The sequence below is a fragment of the Stomoxys calcitrans genome, chromosome 2, assembly GCF_963082655.1.
Source record: "Stomoxys calcitrans chromosome 2, idStoCalc2.1, whole genome shotgun sequence".
NCBI classification, from domain to species: Eukaryota; Metazoa; Arthropoda; class Insecta; order Diptera; family Muscidae; genus Stomoxys; species Stomoxys calcitrans.
Window position 1 is genome coordinate 99321277 of NC_081553.1, and position 19011 is coordinate 99340287.

Below are 19011 nucleotides of genomic sequence, written 5' to 3' on the forward strand. Positions count from 1 at the left end.
AAGTAGGATGTCGGCGGGCCTAACACAACTCATAGTCCCAAATTTCTGCAAGATCGGATAATAAATGTGGCTTTTATGGGTCTAAGACCCTAAATCGACGGATCGCTCTTTATGGAGGCTATATCAAGATATAGCCCATCTTCAAACTCAACCTACAAAGTTTCAGCTCAATATCTCTATTTTTAAAGACTGTAGCGTGATTTCAACAGACAGGCGGACGGACATGGCTAGATCGTCTTAGATTTCTACGCTGATCAAGAATATATAAACTTTGTGGGGTCGGAAATGGATATTTCGATGTGTTGCAAGCGGAATGACAAAATGAATATACCCCCATCCTTCGGTGGTGGCTATAATAAGTAACATAAGAAAACAGTAAAAAATCCCAAACAGAAGATTGACGGTTGTCTAAATGCTTAAATTATACAAATTCAGCGAAGCGAATGAATGAATTTCAATTTTTTTATGATAAAAAAAACAAAACAAAAATCAATTAAAAACAAAAGTTGTTTGATTTTGCTTAGACTGGCGGCAGCTGGTGTTTTTTGTTTGTTTTGCTTACATTTTTCAAAATTTAAAAATATGTCTGGCTGCATATTAAACAGTTTGGGTTGGGGGTTAACGTGTTTAAATTTGGCACACGCCTGCTTAAAAACAGCTCCCTTAACCAGTTTGGCTAACTGATCAATGATTTTTTAAACAAAGCCACATGTAGGCAAGTTTCGGTTAATATTAAACATACTATAACAATTTGGTTTGCTTTTGCCAGATATTATTCTGATTAAGGTTCTTCCAACAACAAAAAAAAAAAGAAAATTATATAACAAATTCGCCCCATTTATAACTGTCTGCTTAAAGGCCCCACCCTGCAGCACTTGTGTCAACATCACCATATGTTGTTAATTAACATCAACCTCTAGGCACCCTATGCCAGCCAAATTCAACTATTCCAATACCAATATCTAGTCTATCATAGTTCGTCTCTTCAACCTGTCCCCTTTAATCGTAATCAAATAAACTTTGGACCCCACTTGGTTGGCATGAGATCGGATATGCGACTCTTTAAAAGAACCCAACAGATATTCAAATGTTGATGTGTTTGCTTGAGTATGTGTAGCACTACACATGCTGTTAATGAAAAAATTTGCAACAACTATTTGCAATGAAAACTAAATAAATTTTAAGACGCAACAGTAGCAAAACACTACAACAAAAACTAAACGGTCTATTTTATGTATAAACAAAATAGAAACATAAACTAGCCGGCAATAACAAAGCCACAGAAAAGAAATGAAAAGCAAAATAAAACCACATTCAAATAACGAATTGTAGGTATCAGACCACGTCTAATTCAATTTGCGCTCCAACATGTGAATGCCCTGCCTTCGTTCGTTTAATGGGACAAAGTAGAATAAAAGACACCATACACTAAACAGTTAAAGGGCGTTAAGTTCGGTCGGGGCGAAATTTGGATACCCACCATCTCGGCCAAAACCTTAAATCGAGAGATCGGTCTATATAGCAGCTATAACCAAATCTGGACCGATCTGTGCCATATTGCAGAAAGGTGTCGAAGGGCATAACCCAACTCACTGTCCCAAAATTCGGCGACATCGGACAATAAATGCGCCTTTTATTGGCCTAAAACGTCAAATCAAGAGACCGGTTTATATGTCCCAAATCGGTCCATGTTTTGATATAGCTGCCATATAAACCGATCTTGGGTTTTGAATTCTTGGGCATCTAGAGGGCGCAATTCTTATCCGATATGGCTCAAATTTTGCACGTGGTGTTTTAGTATCTCTAAATTAGTCCATATCCTGATATAGCTGCCATATAAACCGATCTTGGGTCTTGACTTCTTGAGCTTATAGAGGGCGCAATTCTTATCCGATTTGGCTGACATTTTGCTCATATCGTTTTGGACATCCAACAACTGTGCTAAGTATTGTCTGAATCTGTTCATAACCTGAAATAGCTGCCATATAAACCGATCTTGGGTCTTGACCTCTTGCGCTTTTAGAGGGCGCAATTCTTATCAGATTTGGCTGAAATTTTGGATATAACGTTGAGGAATGACTTCCAACAACTGGGTCAAGTATGGTCTAAATCTGTCCATAACCTGATATAGCCGCCATATAAACCGATCTACCGATTAAACTTCTTGAGCTTCTAGAGGGCGCTATTCTTATCCAATTTGGTTAAAATTTCGCATACATCGTTTTGGTACGACTTCCAACAGCTGTACCAAGTATGGTCTAAATCGTTTAATAACCTGATATAGATGCCATATAAACCGATCTCCCAATTTAACACTCTGAGCCAGTGAAGGGCGCAATTTTTACTCGGTTTGAAATTTTGTAGGTGATATTTTTCTATGACTTCTAACAGTCATGACAAGTATGGTCCATATCGGTCAATAACTTGATGTAGCTCACATATATATTGAAAAAAGTCATTCAACGAACTTGACAAATGCGATCCATGGTGGTTTAATCTTAGCATCCTAACCTTAAAAATCTAAACATTTAAAGACACTCCTATTTGTAAGGCTATTTTCCGTTTTTAACTACGGTACACTGTTGACTTATCCTAAAGTCAATTTCCTAATTTTCAACGATATTTTGACCTTAATTTTAGATTTTTGTCTTTGATAACAAGACGCAAAGTTAAGAAATTAATAAACTACCATTTAAAATAAAACATCCTTAATATGAAGGAAAATATACTTCACCAAAGGAAATGTTTCCTTAAAATGTTTGGAAAATTGATCATCTTTAAATTAAATTTTCTAATCTTTGGCTCGTATCTTTAAAACTAGGACAAAAATTTTGTCAGTGAAAGAACCTGTGAATGAAGGGTATATAAGAGTCAGTCTAGCCATTCTAAACCCAACCAAATGACTTGACAACAAGATAGGCTTCCCCCCTCCATTGTAGGGTGACCATACTACGCTTCATATACTAAATTCAATGAAAACGAAAATAAAAAACAGTAGGAATAAAACAAAAGCAAAATGGCAAAAGGCAGGAGAAGCAGACCACAACAAAAACATACATAAATATGGTGCAAAATATTTTGTTTTTGTTTTGTTTACTTGAAAGCGAGCAAACACTTTTGAAATCAGTTCCCCTTGATCAGATGCCGGGAACGGAACTACTTTCACAGAAGTGGAAAATATCTTTGACGCGATAACGCTGTGTTTAATAGAAAAAATAAAAACAAAAAACACTATCACTCAATACATTGTTAAAAAAAAGTACAACCTTTGAAAAATTTATCACACTAGAGGGAAGAAAAAAATTCAATTCAATTAAAATTAAAACATTTAATTTTAGATATACATTTCGAAGAACACAACCCAATTTGGCAACCGGAGGAAAACTCGTGAACCGCGAGAACAAAAAAAAAATTGAAATTCGTGCGACGCAAATCAAACAGAATGCCTAAATTATTGTAAAAAAAAGAAATGCATGAGCCAAGTGACAAATAAATCTCAAACAAAGCAAAAGAATTTACGAAAAGCTCATCAAAAATTTCCCAAATGCCAAAGGAAGCCCACACATAATGATATAGAGAATACAAAATTGCTAAAAAGGAAAAATAATGTGAACTACATTTTCATGTTGTCAATCAAATGCAAAAGATCTTCCATGAACTAAAAGTGGAAATTTGATGAAATTTTTTAAAAAGAAAACTGACAAAACCTAAGAATTTGGAAAAATCCTTCGATGACTTGCAACAGATTTCATGGACTACTCGCACAAGAACAGCAAAAACCACTTAACAGTGAACAAAAGAATAAAAAACTTTGGACTAGAAGGAAACTCAAAGCAAGAACGTTTGGCTCAATTTATCAACCAAAGCTTACGACCATTCCGTTAGATGCTTATAGGCCACTCAGTAGCACCAATCATCCAACTACCCAAAGAGTGCTAGACTTTCATATTATCAATAAATCCTCTAAATCATCTCTAAGGCTTAGTTGACAGCTGCCCTAAGTCGTGCGCAATCATCTCGCGATCATCATGGCCAGCAATAATAATTTCCTGTATCCTCCACCTCCAAGTGCTGAACATAATTTACCTTTACATTTTGAAAATCTCTTTGTCAATGGACGCTTTGCCGAGGACGAACATGAGAACAGTGCGGCAAATCGCTTGAATGGCAACAATGAACCCAACTGCTGGGTTTTCGGTTATGGTTCATTGTGCTGGTATCCCGGTTTCGAATACAACAAATGTATAACCGGTTACATTAGAGGCTATAATCGTCGTTTCTGGCAAGGCAATACAACACATCGCGGGACGGTGGAAAAGGTGAGTGTGAATTTTGTTTTCTTCCTTTTATTGACAATTAATTATCGGCTTTAATTCCGGCAGTAAAATGCTTAAAAGGGAAGTGTCGAAATTTAAAAAAAAAATTAAATTTATTATGATTTGTTTTTTCTAACAAATTGTTTTGAGGAATAAAACGTGGCGATTTTTTTAAATCACTTCAATACATTTTAAAACTAAAAATAACAGAAATTAAAAGAAAGTATATAAAAGAAATTGAAAAAAAAGCAAATTTAGTAGTTTGTAGTAAGATAGAAATAATTGTGTTGATCAAATAAAAAAAAAATAAAATTGAATTGAGGAAATTGTTGCATAAAAAGTTAAATCTTCTTATATGTAAAAATCAATTTGTGTTTGTTTGTGTGTTCCTTATAGACTCAAAAACGGCTGAACCGATTTTCTTGAAATTTGCATAATGATCTCGTGGTGAAAATAGGGTACTACGTCTTTTGATATTTGAAGGGGCGGCGGACCCTCCCCTTTGGCCTAATTTTCAGAAACGCCAGATCTCGGAGATGGGTGGTGCGATTTATGTGAAATTTTGTGTGATCTCTTATGGTAATCTAAGAACAAACATATGGTATCTAAATTTCGGATAGGATACTTAGGGGGGTCGCCCCACCCACAAAGCCTACCAAATTTATATATGTATACCAATCATCACAATATGGGACCAAACTGAAAGGTATTTAGGATAAGAAAACGTATCTGATATCCAATTGTCCGACCAAGTGTTTGAGGGAACACCCCAACCCCCAAAACACCCCAAAATCGGACATATATAACAACCATGGCATTATGGGGCTCAAATGAAAGGTATTTGCGAGTAGAATACGAATCTGATATCCAAATGTGGGACCAAGTTTCTGCGGGTCCATCCCTTCTCCAAAACACCCCCAATACGAATCTGATATCCAAATGTGGGACCAAGTGTTTGGGGGGCCGCCCCTCCCTAAAAACACACCCCAAGGAAGACAAATTTACGACGATAGCAATATGGGTCTCAAATGAAAGGTCTTTGGGAGTAAAGCACGAATCGGATGTCAATATTCGGGAAAAGTATGTATGGGGCCATCCTACCCCAATAACACCACCCAAATAGGACGTATTAGCTGATCATTGCAATATGGTGCTCAAATAAGAGGTTTTTTATAGTATAACACGATTCTGAGATATATTTTTAGAGCCAAGTCACTAAGTGGCCTCGCCATCCCCCAAACCGAACATGTTTGCCGACTATGGAAATATGGGCCTCATATGAAAGGTATTTGGGAGTAGACCACGAAAGTCATTTCAATATTCGGGAACAACTGTCTAAGGGACGTCCCACCCCCATAAAAACCCTCAAATAGAACGGAATGGCTCACCATAGTTTTTAGGGCCCACATCCCAAACCAAAAGGGGGTTTAATGAAAGGTATTTGAGATTAGAAAACGAATTTGATATTTGAATTTTGAGGCCAATGGCAATATGGGTTTTCAAATAAATCATATTTGAAAGTAGAACACGATGCTGATTTATTTTCAGGGCTAAGTGCTCAACGAACCACACTGCTTCCCTAAATCGGACATATTTACCGACCATGACAATGTGCAGCTCAAATGAAAGTTATAAGGGAGTAGAGAACAAAATTGACAAAACTCTCAAAGGCAAAGATCAAAATGTTGGCTTATTTTATCATACTCATGGCGCTATAAGTGAAATTTCTTTTTATACCCTCCACCATAGGATGGGAGTGCACTACTTACGTTATTCTGTTTGTAACTCCTCGCAATATTCGTCTCCATAAAATATATATATATATATATATATATATATATATATATATATATATATATATATATATATATATATATATTCCTGATCGTCATGGCATTTTAAGTCGATCTAGGCCTGTCCGTCCGTCTGTCTGTCGAAAGCACACTAACTATCGAAGGAGTAAATCAGGCGCTTGAAATTTTGCACAACTAATTCTTACTAGTGTAGGTCGGTTGGGATTGTAAATGGGCCTTATCGGTCCATGTTTTGATATAACTGCCATATAAACCGATCTTGGATTTTAACTTCTTGAGCCACTAGAGGGCGCCATTCTTGTCCAATTTGGCTGAAAATTTAACGACGTGTTTTGTTATGACTTCCAACAACTGTACTAAGTATAGTTGATAACCTGATATAGCTGTCATATAAAACGATGTGGGATCTTGACCTCTTTAGCCTCTAGAGGGCGCTGTTATTATCCGATTTGGCTGAAATTCTGTAAAATTGCGTCTCCCATGACCTTCAACATACGTGTCAAATATGGTCTGAATAGGTCTTTAGCCTATACAGCTCCTTTATAAACCAATCTCCCTTTTTTCCTTCTTGAGCCCCTAAGGACGCAATTCTTATTCAAATTGGATGACATTTTACACACTGACTTCTACTCCTCCAATATTCAATTCAATTATGGTCCGAATCGGACCATAACTTGATATATCTCCAATAGCATAGCAATCATTTTCTTTTATCCTTTGTTTCCCTAAAAAGAGATACCCGAAAAGAACTCAACAAATGCAATCGAGAAGATCCGGGTGATCACGTAATGCGTGATGTTGTGTGGTGCTAACGCAAGGACGTCGAGTGTGAACATGTTGTTTGGGTTCCGGGCCATAACGGAATAAGGGGGAATGAAAGGGCAGACGATTTGTCAGTGATGGCCAGAAGACAGCCGTCAATAAACTTGGTTAACCCGAAGCCTTTCGGGTCGACGCAGTCCGAGTTAAGGACGTGGGCGTCGAATGCGCATGCAACCCTGTGGAACGGCGAAACGGTCGGCAGAACGGCGAAAATCCTATGGGGGGATCTAGATCGTGAGAAGACGGGGCTATTACTGAAAGGAAGTAAGAAGGAGGTCAGTATAGCTATTGGTATCATGACGGGACACATAGGACTACGAACTCACTTATGTAAAATTGGTGCGGCAAGTGATAGCATGTGTAGGGCATGCGGGGATGATAAGACGTTGGAGCATTTTCCTTATGTCCATAGTGGCATGGGGCGGATTAATATCTGCACCCTCTTTTCAACCTAACCTTGGGGTTGTTAGAGGTAATGCGATGAAAGGGGTGATCAAAGCAATATCGTCATGTGCCTGCGTGTCATCCCAGCCTCTAAAACCACGATCGTGATAAGTAAGCACTCAATTGCGAGGGTTTCAGTAGTATGGTATCAACCAAACATTTAAATATGGATTCATCTTTCAGAGATTGTTAAACCCAAAAGGACTTAACGGACATGTAACCTAATTATATCAATATGGGGTTCAAACTCAAGATATTTGAGAGCAGTGTACGAATTCGATGTCCAACTTTTTGGGCCAAGTACCTAAAGGACCGTCAATGTTGGTAGCAAATAAAAGGGTTTTAGGAGTAGACTACAAACTGACATTGTTGACCGTATAAAATTAAGTATCTGAGCACCCACCTTTTCTTAAATTAATTTAAAAAATAATTTATTGAATTTACGCTAACCATGAAAAACTTTCCATTTTATCCACCCTAAGAAATTTGTGCAATTTCTATTTTTCAACAGCAATAAACATTTTCCTCGTCATTCGTTGCCTTTCTGTAACTTATTTTCACAGCTCTTTTTTTTCTACCCGAATGACACAATAACTTTTGACGTTCTACCTATTATTTAATTTTTTTTCTGCACACGTTTTCAATTTGTTTACATATGCCCCCACAGTTCGTATTCCCACACAACGTGTTTAGTTCTACTTTTCTATGGGTGGATAGTGATGCTCGTGCATTATCGATTGATAATAAATCGCAATTGCATTGTATTGCTGGTGGTGGTACAGCAATATTGTAATGAATATCAATTTGTTTACAACAGAGTAGTTCTCAAAGAGAAGTAATAAATAAAACAAAATTTAACATTAATCAAAGCAGCATACCCTAGTGTCAGTAGATGGAAATTACGCCGCCATTTAGGGATGTGATATCGAATTTTAATTGCTTTTAATGAGACTTTAAACATTAAAGACCAAATTTTAATAAAATTAATCTCTAAAAAAATCAGCGGAGGCCACCATAGCGCAGAGGTTAGCATGTCCGTCTATGACGCCTGCGTTCGAATCCTGGGGAAACCATCAGAAAAATTTTTCAACGGTCCCCTCCTAATGTTGGCAACATTTGTGAGGTACTATGCCATGTAAAACTTCTCTCCAAAGAGGTGTCGCACTGCGGCACGCCGTTCGCACTCGGCTATAAAAAGGAGGCCCCTTATCATTGAGCTTAAACTTGAATCGGACTGCACCCTATGATATGTGAAATTTTTGCCCCTGTTCCTTAGTGCAATGTTCATGGGCTAAATTTGAAATTTGCAAAAAAATCAGTATAATTACAAAAAAAATTTAAAAAAATATATATTATATATTAATATATAATAATATATTGTAATAAAAACAAACAAAACAAAAACTCAAGGAAAACAAAAAAAAAATAAAAAAAACTTAAGGAAAACCAAAAAAAAAAAAATCCAAATAAAAAACAAAAAACATATTGGGTTGCCCAAAAAGTAATTGCGGATTTTTTAAAAGCAAGTCAATGCATTTTTAATAAAACTTAGAATGAACTTTAATCAAATATACTTTTTTTTACACATTTTTTCTAAATCAAGCTAAAAGTAACAGCTGATAACTGACAGAAGAAAGAATTCAACTACAGAGTCCCAAGCTGTGAAAAAATTTGTCAACGCCGACTATATGAAAAATCCGCAATTACTTTTTGGGCAACCCAATATAACAAAAACTGAAAACTATTAATAAACGCTAAAAAATATAAAACAATAACAAATACCAAAAATAATAAAAATGAAAAAAATAATTTAAAAAATATTTGACACATTGGTGATTAGAACCTGGGTCCCCAGAATTGTATGCATGTAACTTAAAGACTCGAAATCTTAATAAAAGAAAAATCTAAATAAAAAACATTTTGCATTTTCATTGTATGCATGTAACTTAAAGACTCGAAATCTTAATAAAATAAAAATCTAAATAAAAAACATTTTACATTTTCATTTTAAACACTATTTTTGGGCCAATCAGGTGAAAATATTGGCTTCGAAGGGCTGAAGAAGTCAAATCCGGGGATCGGTTATATGGGGGCTATATCTGTTAATAGACTGATTCGGATCATACTTGGCATAGATGCTGGAAATCATAATTCAAGTCATTATTCCAACTTTCAACCAAATGGGATGAAAATTGAGGCTTCTAAGGGCTGAAGAAGTCAAATCGGGGATCGGTTTATATGGGAGCTGTATCTGTTTATAGACCGACTCAGATCATACTTGGCATGAATGCTGGAAGTCATAACCCAAGTTTTTGTTTCAAATTTCAGCCAAATCGGATGAAAATTGAGACTTCTAAGGGCTGAAGAAGTCAAATCCGGGGATCGTTTTATATGCGAGCTATATCTGTTTATATACCGATTTGGGTCATACTTGGCATGGATGCTGGAAATCATAATTCAAGTCTTTATTCTAATTTTCAGCCAAATCGTATGAAAATTTAAGCTTTTAAGGGCATAAAAAGTCAAATCCGGGGCTCGGTTTATATAGGGGCTATATCTGTTTATAGACCTATTTAGATCATACTTGGCACGGATATAGGAAGTCGTAGCCCAAGACGAGGAAGCTTGGGGATGATCATATTGCAATTCTAGCAAAGATAAGTTATTTTACGACAGCCAGAGATATAAAAGAGAAGCTGGAATTAAATATTTCAACTCGAACTGTCCAAGGAAGACTTAATGAAAGGGGTTTAAAAAGTGATTTTGCTAAGAAAAAACCTCTCCTACGAGCAGCCAATAGAAAAAAAAGATCGACCTTTGCAAAAAAGTATGTGAATATGCCTGAATAATTTTGGAATAAAGTTATTTGTACAGACGAGTCAAAATATGAACTAAAAAATTGCAAAAATCGGAAAAGAGTGTGGTGTGAACCAACACAAAGGCTAAAATCGAAAAAAACCAACCAATACATACTGTAAAACATGGTGGAGGAAGCCTCATGGCGTGGGGACGTTTTTCCTCTTCAGGAGTTGGTAGGCTCGTAAAAATTGACTCTAAAATGACTGGAGAGCACTATGTAAATATTTTGGAAGAAAATCTTAATAGCAGTGCGGAGGAAATGGGCTTGGGGGGCGTCAATCTTTCAAGAAGACAACGACCCCAAGCACACAAGGTTGCAAAAAAATATTTTGAAGAAAGTTAACGTTAAAAAAATAGAATGGTCTGCTCAAAGTCCTGATCCTGAAACCTCATAGAGCATCCTTGGGCTATCTTAGATTACAAAATCCCGATGGAATCCAGATCAAACCTTCAAACATTTTGGGAAAAAAGCAAAATGAATGTAGGGCAATTCCTACAAAAACTTGGAAGAACCTTGCTTTAAGTATGCCGAAAAGATTGAGAGAAGTCATAAATAACAAAGGTGGAGCAACTTCGTTCTAAATTTTAAAGTTATTTAATTTTTTATAATATTTATTTGAAATTCCTTATGTGCCATATAGTTTGTATTATAAATAGAAAATATAAAGTAAGAATACAATGTTAAGTTCATTATTAAATGAAATATTAACCGAATTAAAAATAAAACTACAATATATAAACATTTGAAAACAACAAATATATGTTTCAATCAAATAATTTAAAACCGCGCTTTATTTTGTCTGACAGTGTATATCCAAATCTGAACCGATATGGCCCATTTGCAATCCCCACACAGATAAAAATAATTTTGAAAAACAACTTTGATCGAAAAAAATAACTACGAAAATTGTTAATTTTCCTGCAACAATTTATTTTAAATCTCAACGATCCAAAGTACAAATTTGTTGTTGAAAGGCACACTTAGCAAGCCAACATATAACAACAACAAAAATATATCCATAAGCAAGGCAAAAACCCATCTAACCACCATTGTAGGCATGTGCTTTGCTTCAGGTGGTGGTGTTTTTGTTTTCTTTGTTCGGCTCGCGCCGATTTGCCTTGTTCGTTTTACTGCTGCTATCGATTTTTTCTCTGTCACTCTCTACTATTACCATTAAAAACAAATTTTAATAATTTTGGTATTGAGAACTCGTGATCTCATGTACTCTTACATGCATCCTCTAGCCTACCGACATCATCTTCTTTATGATAAAATAAATCAATAAGTACTGCTGCACAGTAACCAGTGTCTCAATTAATTAAATTAAAAATAAGGTAAAACTCACTCTAAAATGTTTTTTTCTGAATACGAAATTCTTATTTTCTTATGCCGAAATCCTAAAATAAAATCCTGGCCGGCAGAGCCCAGACACACGAACCTGGGCACACGGAGCAACAGCGAGAGCTATTGCCGTTGTCTTAGCGTTCGAAGCCATCAAAACAACTTCCAACAGATGCCCAAAATTATGTGTAGTACGGATGAAGTGAAATTTGTCACAGAAAGAATGTTTGTCGTTACATAAAAAGAATACATGCATTAGGAAAAGTACAGCTAATAGACAGAGTTGTCGAGCGTGGTCAATGTGCTAATTGTATCATAGATGCGTTTTCGCTATTAATACGATTCAAATACAAAATACCAACACACGGCCCTTGAAGCCATCACACCTAAAATGGTTGAAAAGTCTTCTAACCAAAGATGAAACGCGTCCCATAGTGGTTGGTGTGTGTTGCTTTCTTGGCTTTCCTTTTCCATTTGCATCTCCGATCATTGAGCTCGTCTCGAAAGAGAAACAAATAAAAAGTGAAAAAATAATTTTTTTTTTTTGGCCGACCTTTGGTTGCAAGTCATGACTGGAATGGGAGTTTTCTGCTCTACATGGCAGTACACCCATTTTTACAACTACCTCAACTAAAGAATTTGTTGAAAGTCAAAAAAATTCGTTGAGAATTTAAAGTTTCATCGAGTTATTTTTTTCCTCTGTACAATGACCTACATCAATAAGAAGTATCTATGCAAAAATGGCTAGCTTTACGCGTTCGACCGCTATAATGATCTCGACATACTTACGGACAGACATGGCTAGATAGACTCGGAATGACGAGACGATCCAGAATATACTTTGTGGGGCCGCAGATCAATATTTCAAAGTTTTACTAACGGAACGACTAGATTAGTAAACCTCCATCCTATAGTGGTGGGTATAAAAAAACACATTTCCTTTTCGTGATTTTTCGAGCAAATATATTCCCCCTATTTATTTGTTTAGTTACCATCTGAACTAAAACAAAGAAAATAGTATTTTATAACAATATGACACTTAACTGTCTAATGAAACTTATTTTGATTTTTTTACTTAATTTATAATGCTCACGGGATGGTATTAATAGATAGTAGTAGTAAGATTCAGGCAATAAATTTAAAATACAAACTTTCCCCATGTCTCGTTATCTGCAAGTACTTAAATGCCCCATTAAGTCACAAAAGTGGAAATCTAATTGTAATCGAATTGTATTCATAAAGTTTTAAAAATACCTATGTCATATAAAAATTTATGAAGTGATTATGCAGTGAGTTATTGATTTATCGCCTGGAAACAAAATTATTTTGATAGATAGATAGAATTATTGTCCATAGTTGACAAAGTTCTAAGTTGTTATTGCCGCTACATACGGATGTGTTATTTATTATAACATATGCAATGTAAAGAACAACCATGCTGTTATGACAAACTTACACATCCAAAAAATGGTACATTTTTAATGCTTTGTACCCTAACAAAAGGTTTCATGTTCACAGGGTGTGCTAATAATGTTTATATGAAGCAGGTTATTTATGTGCATACATCTTTGGGGATCCAGGTTCGAATCCTTGAAGAGTCAAAGTCTTTTATTTTTTTTTTAATATTTTTAAAAATATTTAACTTTTTATTTCTTTTTTGTTGTGTTTGTTTTTAATATTTATGTTAAAATAAAAAATAAATAAAAATAAAATTAAAAAATGATTCAAAAATAAATAATTAATAAATTTATAATTTATTATTTATTTTTTAATCATTTTTTTTAATTTATTTTTTTTATTTTAATTTTTTTTTAATTTTACTAATTATTTCTTATTTAAACCATTTTTTTAATTAGATTTTTTACTTTTCTTTAATTAATTTTTGAATTTTTTTTTTAACTATTTTGTTTAATTATTTTTTAATTTTTATTATTCTTTTCTTAGTATTATTTCATTATTTTTTTAATAATGTTTTGTTTTTCTCCTAAACAGCAAAAATTCAAGCTAAATTGATTCTCATTGTCAAATTTAAATTTTTTTAAATTTTTTTTTACATGTTTAAGTACTTTTTGAGTTTTATTTAATTGTTTTTTTTTTTTTGAAGATTTGAATATATTTTCTACTTTTTTACAATTATTATTTTTTATTATTTTGTTTTATTACTTTGTTTCTGTTTTTGTTAGCTTTTTCGTTCTATTTATTAAGTTATAAATTTGTATGTATTAATTATTTTTCTATTTTTTGTTGGTTTCTCTTTCGAAACGAGCTCAATGACCGAAGATTTTCTTTGCTTCAAGGGCCGTGCGTTGGTATGTTGTATTCTATGATACAATAACCACGCTCGACAAGCATGTCTATAAGCTGTACTTCTTCCCAATGCATGCGTTTTTTGTGTTATGACAGACTTTTTTTCTGTGACAATTACACTATTTTCGTGGTACAAATGATATTTGTCCTTTCTTACCGGACGGACGTGTTTCTGGTTGCTGCGACAAAAACAAACATACATCACTGTTGGAGGCGTTTTGTTGTAAGTGGATGGTTGTTGTATTGGAGCTGGATTCCTCAGGAACACCCCTTCACTCAATTATAGACGTAAACGGCGGTGAGTGACACGCAATTTACAAATTAACTTCGTTTTAAATTAAGCCCAAAGGCAATAAATTAATAAAAAATCCACTGGAAGGAACAACAGAGACAAATATCACGGTCTGTCAGCAGTATACTTTGTCAATAAATTTGACGGTATCAGCTGTTCTCTTCTACCCAAATACTGGCTACGAGTTGCATTTACCCAACACCTTATTTAACAGGGTTGCATCTGAAAGTAGTTGTCGAGATCTATATCGGTTGGATAATGTAGTATAAATGGTGTGTGTCCTTGCTATACACTAGTACTGAATTATCGACGTGAGTCACCCGGTGTTAGATCAAATACACTATGAATACAGGGTCATTAACCCCCCGCAACAGCATTGGCTCTTTCCGCTTGAACAAATTACAAGAACTAGAAAAGATAAACGCCGAACTGTCTGAAAGGAATGAAAGATATGAAAGGCTTTGTGGTCAACTCCAAAGAGATGTTGAATCTTTAAAGTTCAAACTCAACAAGCAAACTGAATCATTTGAGACAGATGAAGAAGAGCTCCAACAAGAAATAGGTCGTTTTGATTCTCAACCTCCAAATTCTTCCGAAAACTGCAACAGTGCAGTAGCATCGCCCTACGAATGGCAAACAGTCAGACGAAACAAGCGAGCAAACGAAAGCCCAGAGCATGTTATTAATAATAACACCAAAAAACAAGCCACTACCCAAAAATATTGGTTGAGTAAGACTCCTCAAACTGCCAACCAATATGCGGATCTGGATAATGACGACGGGTCTCAACCCAACTCTAATCCGCCTCAAATTCTTTACAAACCTCCGCCTATATTTGTTGAGAAGGTTGCTAACATACAACCTTTAATATCCATGCTAAAACAAACTGTTCCAAACCAATTTGAAATAAAAACCCTGCGAAATGAACAGGTCAAGATAATGCCAAAAGACCACGAAACTTATAAAAAAATTATTGGTGAACTAGAAAAGAAAAACACTGAGTTCTTTACTTACAAACCAAAATCTGAAAGGGGATTTAAAGTAATCTTGCGAAATATGCACTCAACAGCAAATATAGACGACTTGAAAAACGAGCTCTCCCAACTTGGACATGAAGTCAAAAATATATGGAATATAAGAAGTCGTTATACAAAGGTTCCGCTTCCTCTGTTTGAGGTCGAATTGAGCACCAAGCCCAACAATAAAGATATATATTCCGTAACAAAACTTATGTCATGCGTTATTAGATTTGAGCCTCCGCGTCCTAAGAAAATAGTCCCTCAATGCTCAAACTGTCAACAATACGGCCATACAAAGTCATATTGCAAGAAAAAATCAGTCTGCATTAAGTGTGCTGGACACCATGAATCAAAATCATGCGAACGCAAAAACTGGGCAGACGAGGTAAAGTGCGCCTTATGTAATGGTAATCACCCAGCAAATTATAAAGGATGTTCAATTTATAAGCAAATTTACTCCCAACATTACCCCTCTCTTAGAAACACGAGAGAGAGTCAACAGCCTGAAACCCGAACTTTGACGACGAACCCCACATATTCAAGCGCTGCTAGAAGAACAGATTTTCCGCAAACCTCACAACAAAACACCCAAATTCAGCCACAAAATCTTCAAACGGATCGAAGTCCGCAAGTATCCGAAATACATGAAATGTTAAGCAATTTAGGAACACTTATGCAGCAGATGACAAGCCTTCTTATGAGTCTAACTTCAAAATTAACACAAATCTAATAATGAACTTTCTTAATATAGTGTTCTGGAATGCCAACGGTCTGGCACAACATACCTTAGAAGTGAAAAACTTTTTGTCTTCTAATCAAATAGACATACTTCTTGTGTCAGAGACACATTTTACCAGCAAGCATCACTTTTGTATCCCCCAATACGATTTTTACCACGTTATGCACCCATCTGGAATGGCACGTGGTGGTTCAGGAATCTTGATAAAGCAATCCATTAAGCATCACCAAGGAACCCACTACAGCTCCGATATAATTCAGGCAACAAACATCATAGTAGAAAGCATGCAAGGACCTTTAACAGTGTCATCAATCTATAGTCCACCAAAACATACCATCAAAAAAGAAAATTATATTAATTTCTTTAAGACATTAGGAAGCAAATTCATAGCTTGTGGAGACTACAATGCCAAGCACACAATATGGGGATCACGTCTTAATACGCCGAAAGGCCGACAGTTATACTGGGCTATAAAAGAACTTAATCTTCGGGTTATTTCACCATATTCTCCAACATATTGGCCGTCAGATCTGAATAAAACCCCAGATCTTATAGATTTCTGCGTTTCCAAAGGGATTTCAGCTGGCTCCGAAAAATGTTTTTCAAGCCACGATCTGTCTTCTGATCACACACCAGTCTTTCTATCATTGCACGCACAGCATATACCCCAAGATCAAAAATGTAAACTTCACAATAATAAGACTAACTGGCATTATTTTCGTTACCTAGTCAGCAAAACATTACATCAAAATTTACCTTTAAAATCAGATCAAGACATTTCTTACGCCGTAGACCACCTAGTGCAAACTATACAGAGCGCTTCATGGAACTCTACACCCAAGAAAAGTTTCATAGAATCATACAAATACCCTGCCTTTATACAGAGAAAAGTTAAAGAAAAGCGCAAGGCGAAAAAACGTTGGCAAAAAACAAAATCACCAGAGAACAAACGAAAACTTAATAAAGCAACTGCAGATTTGCAAAAGTTATTAAAATGCGTAGATAATAACCATATTGAACAAGAAATCCAAAATCTTGGGCCAACAAAGTCAACAGACTATTCTCTATGGAAAATCACGAAAAAACTCAAAAATGAGCCAAAAATCAATTACCCAATTCGAAAGTCTGGTAACTCGTGGACAAAAAGCAACTTAGAAAAAGCCTACACATTTGCCAATCATTTATACGATGTTTTCACCCCAAATAGCTCGGAAGAACCGCCCAAATGCTTGGAAACTTTCTTAAATGAACCTCATCAGCTTGACCTGCCAATAAAGAAAATTTCAAAAGCCGAAGTCTCACATGCAATAAAGATTCTAAAACCTGGTAAGGCTCCTGGCTATGACTTAATAACCCCTAAAATACTCAAAGAACTCCCTAAAGAAGGTACTGACTTCATTACGTTCATATTCAATGCCTGTTTAAAGCGCTGCTTCATTCCGCCCCAATGGAAAGTTGCCCAAGTCACAATGATCCAGAAAACTGGAAAACCATCCGATCAAGTCAAATCATATCGACCAATAAGCCTACTGCCAATAATTTCAAAGGTATTCGAATCTCTATTTCTTAAGAGACTAATGCCAATAATTGAGGAAAATAACTTGATACCAAATCATCAATTCGGATTTAGAAAGAATCACGGGACTACTGAACAAATCCACAGATTAGTGGAAACCATAAATTCTGCATTTGAATCAAAGCAGTACTGTACTTCCGCATTTTTAGACATCTCGCAAGCCTTTGACAAGGTATGGCATGAGGGTCTTCTCTACAAGGCAAGGAAACTTCTTCCAATAAATTACTATCTATTAATTAAATCATATATTCAAAAAAGAATGTTCTTCGTCCAAGAGGCCGATGAAATGAGTGATTTAAAATCTGTCAGAGCTGGGGTACCACAGGGGAGTGTGATGGGCCCAATCTTATATATCTTGTTCACATCTGATCTACCACAGACAGAGAACGCAGTGGTGGGTACATTCGCTGATGACACCGCTGTGCTAGCTGTTAATAAAAATCCACAAATAGCAAGCAATATGCTTCAAACCTACCTAAATACTTTGTGCGAGTGGCTGAAACACTGGCGTATAAAACCAAATGAAACTAAGTCTATACACGTAACATTCACACTTAACCACGGAAACTGCCCTCCAGTTCAAATGAATGAAGTCCAACTCCCGCAGGCGAATGAGGCGAAATATCTGGGACTATACTTGGACAAGAAACTAACTTGGAAAACGCACATAAAAATAAAAAGAAAAGCTTGTGATATACAACTACAAAAAATGAATTTTCTGATTGGACCAATTTCCAAGTTATCCTTAGAAAATAAGATACTTATATACAAATGCATTATAAAACCAATCTGGACATACGGTATCCAGCTATGGGGAACCGCTTCACATACAACAATCAAACTACTACAGCAACTACAATCAAAAACATTACGCAAAATTGCAGGTGCACCATACTACATAACTAATAAGCGACTACACGAGGAATTAAATATAAAAACTGTCCAGGAAGAAGTATTGTCACAACTCCAAAATTATAAATTGAGAATTCAACAACATCCAAACCCACTAGCAACAAACCTGATGAGGAACACTGAAACATTTAAGCGGCTCAAAAGAAAAGCACCGCAAGACCTACTGTAAATTTTTAACTCCACTTTAATGATGCATAAATAAATTTTATACGTGGGCCAACCACTGGGTTGGCACCATTAGTAATTATAATATACAAAATAATGTCGATAATAATGTAAATATCTATACTAAGATAGAAAGCATTAATAAAAATGAATTAAAAAAAAAAAAAAAAAAAATGATTCTGTGCATCTGTTGGAAGTTGTATTGATGGTTTCGAACGCAAAACAACGGCAACGGCTCTCGCTGTTGTTCCGTGTGCCTAGGTTCTTCGCCCTAACAAGCAAAAAACTTAAAAATTAAAAAATTCAGCAGAGCTTGGCCGGGACCTAGATTCGAATCCTGGAAGAATCAAAGTACTTTTTTTTCTTTTTTTACTTAAAAATATTGAATCTTTTTTATTTATTTC

The 19011-nt window shown here is 35.5% G+C and overlaps 1 protein-coding gene across 1 annotated transcript in view; it reads left to right on the forward strand.

Annotated features, from left to right (window-relative positions):
• The first annotated feature begins 3119 nt into the window (after window positions 1-3119).
• LOC106090904 (glutathione-specific gamma-glutamylcyclotransferase 1) overlaps window positions 3120-19011 on the forward strand; it is a 30095-nt gene continuing 14203 nt past the window's right edge. Inside the window, exon 1 of the mRNA XM_013257257.2 lies at window positions 3120-4319. Within this exon, the coding sequence (XP_013112711.1) occupies window positions 4029-4319 (291 nt within the window). The 5' untranslated portion in view covers window positions 3120-4028. The remainder of the gene's footprint in view (window positions 4320-19011) is intronic.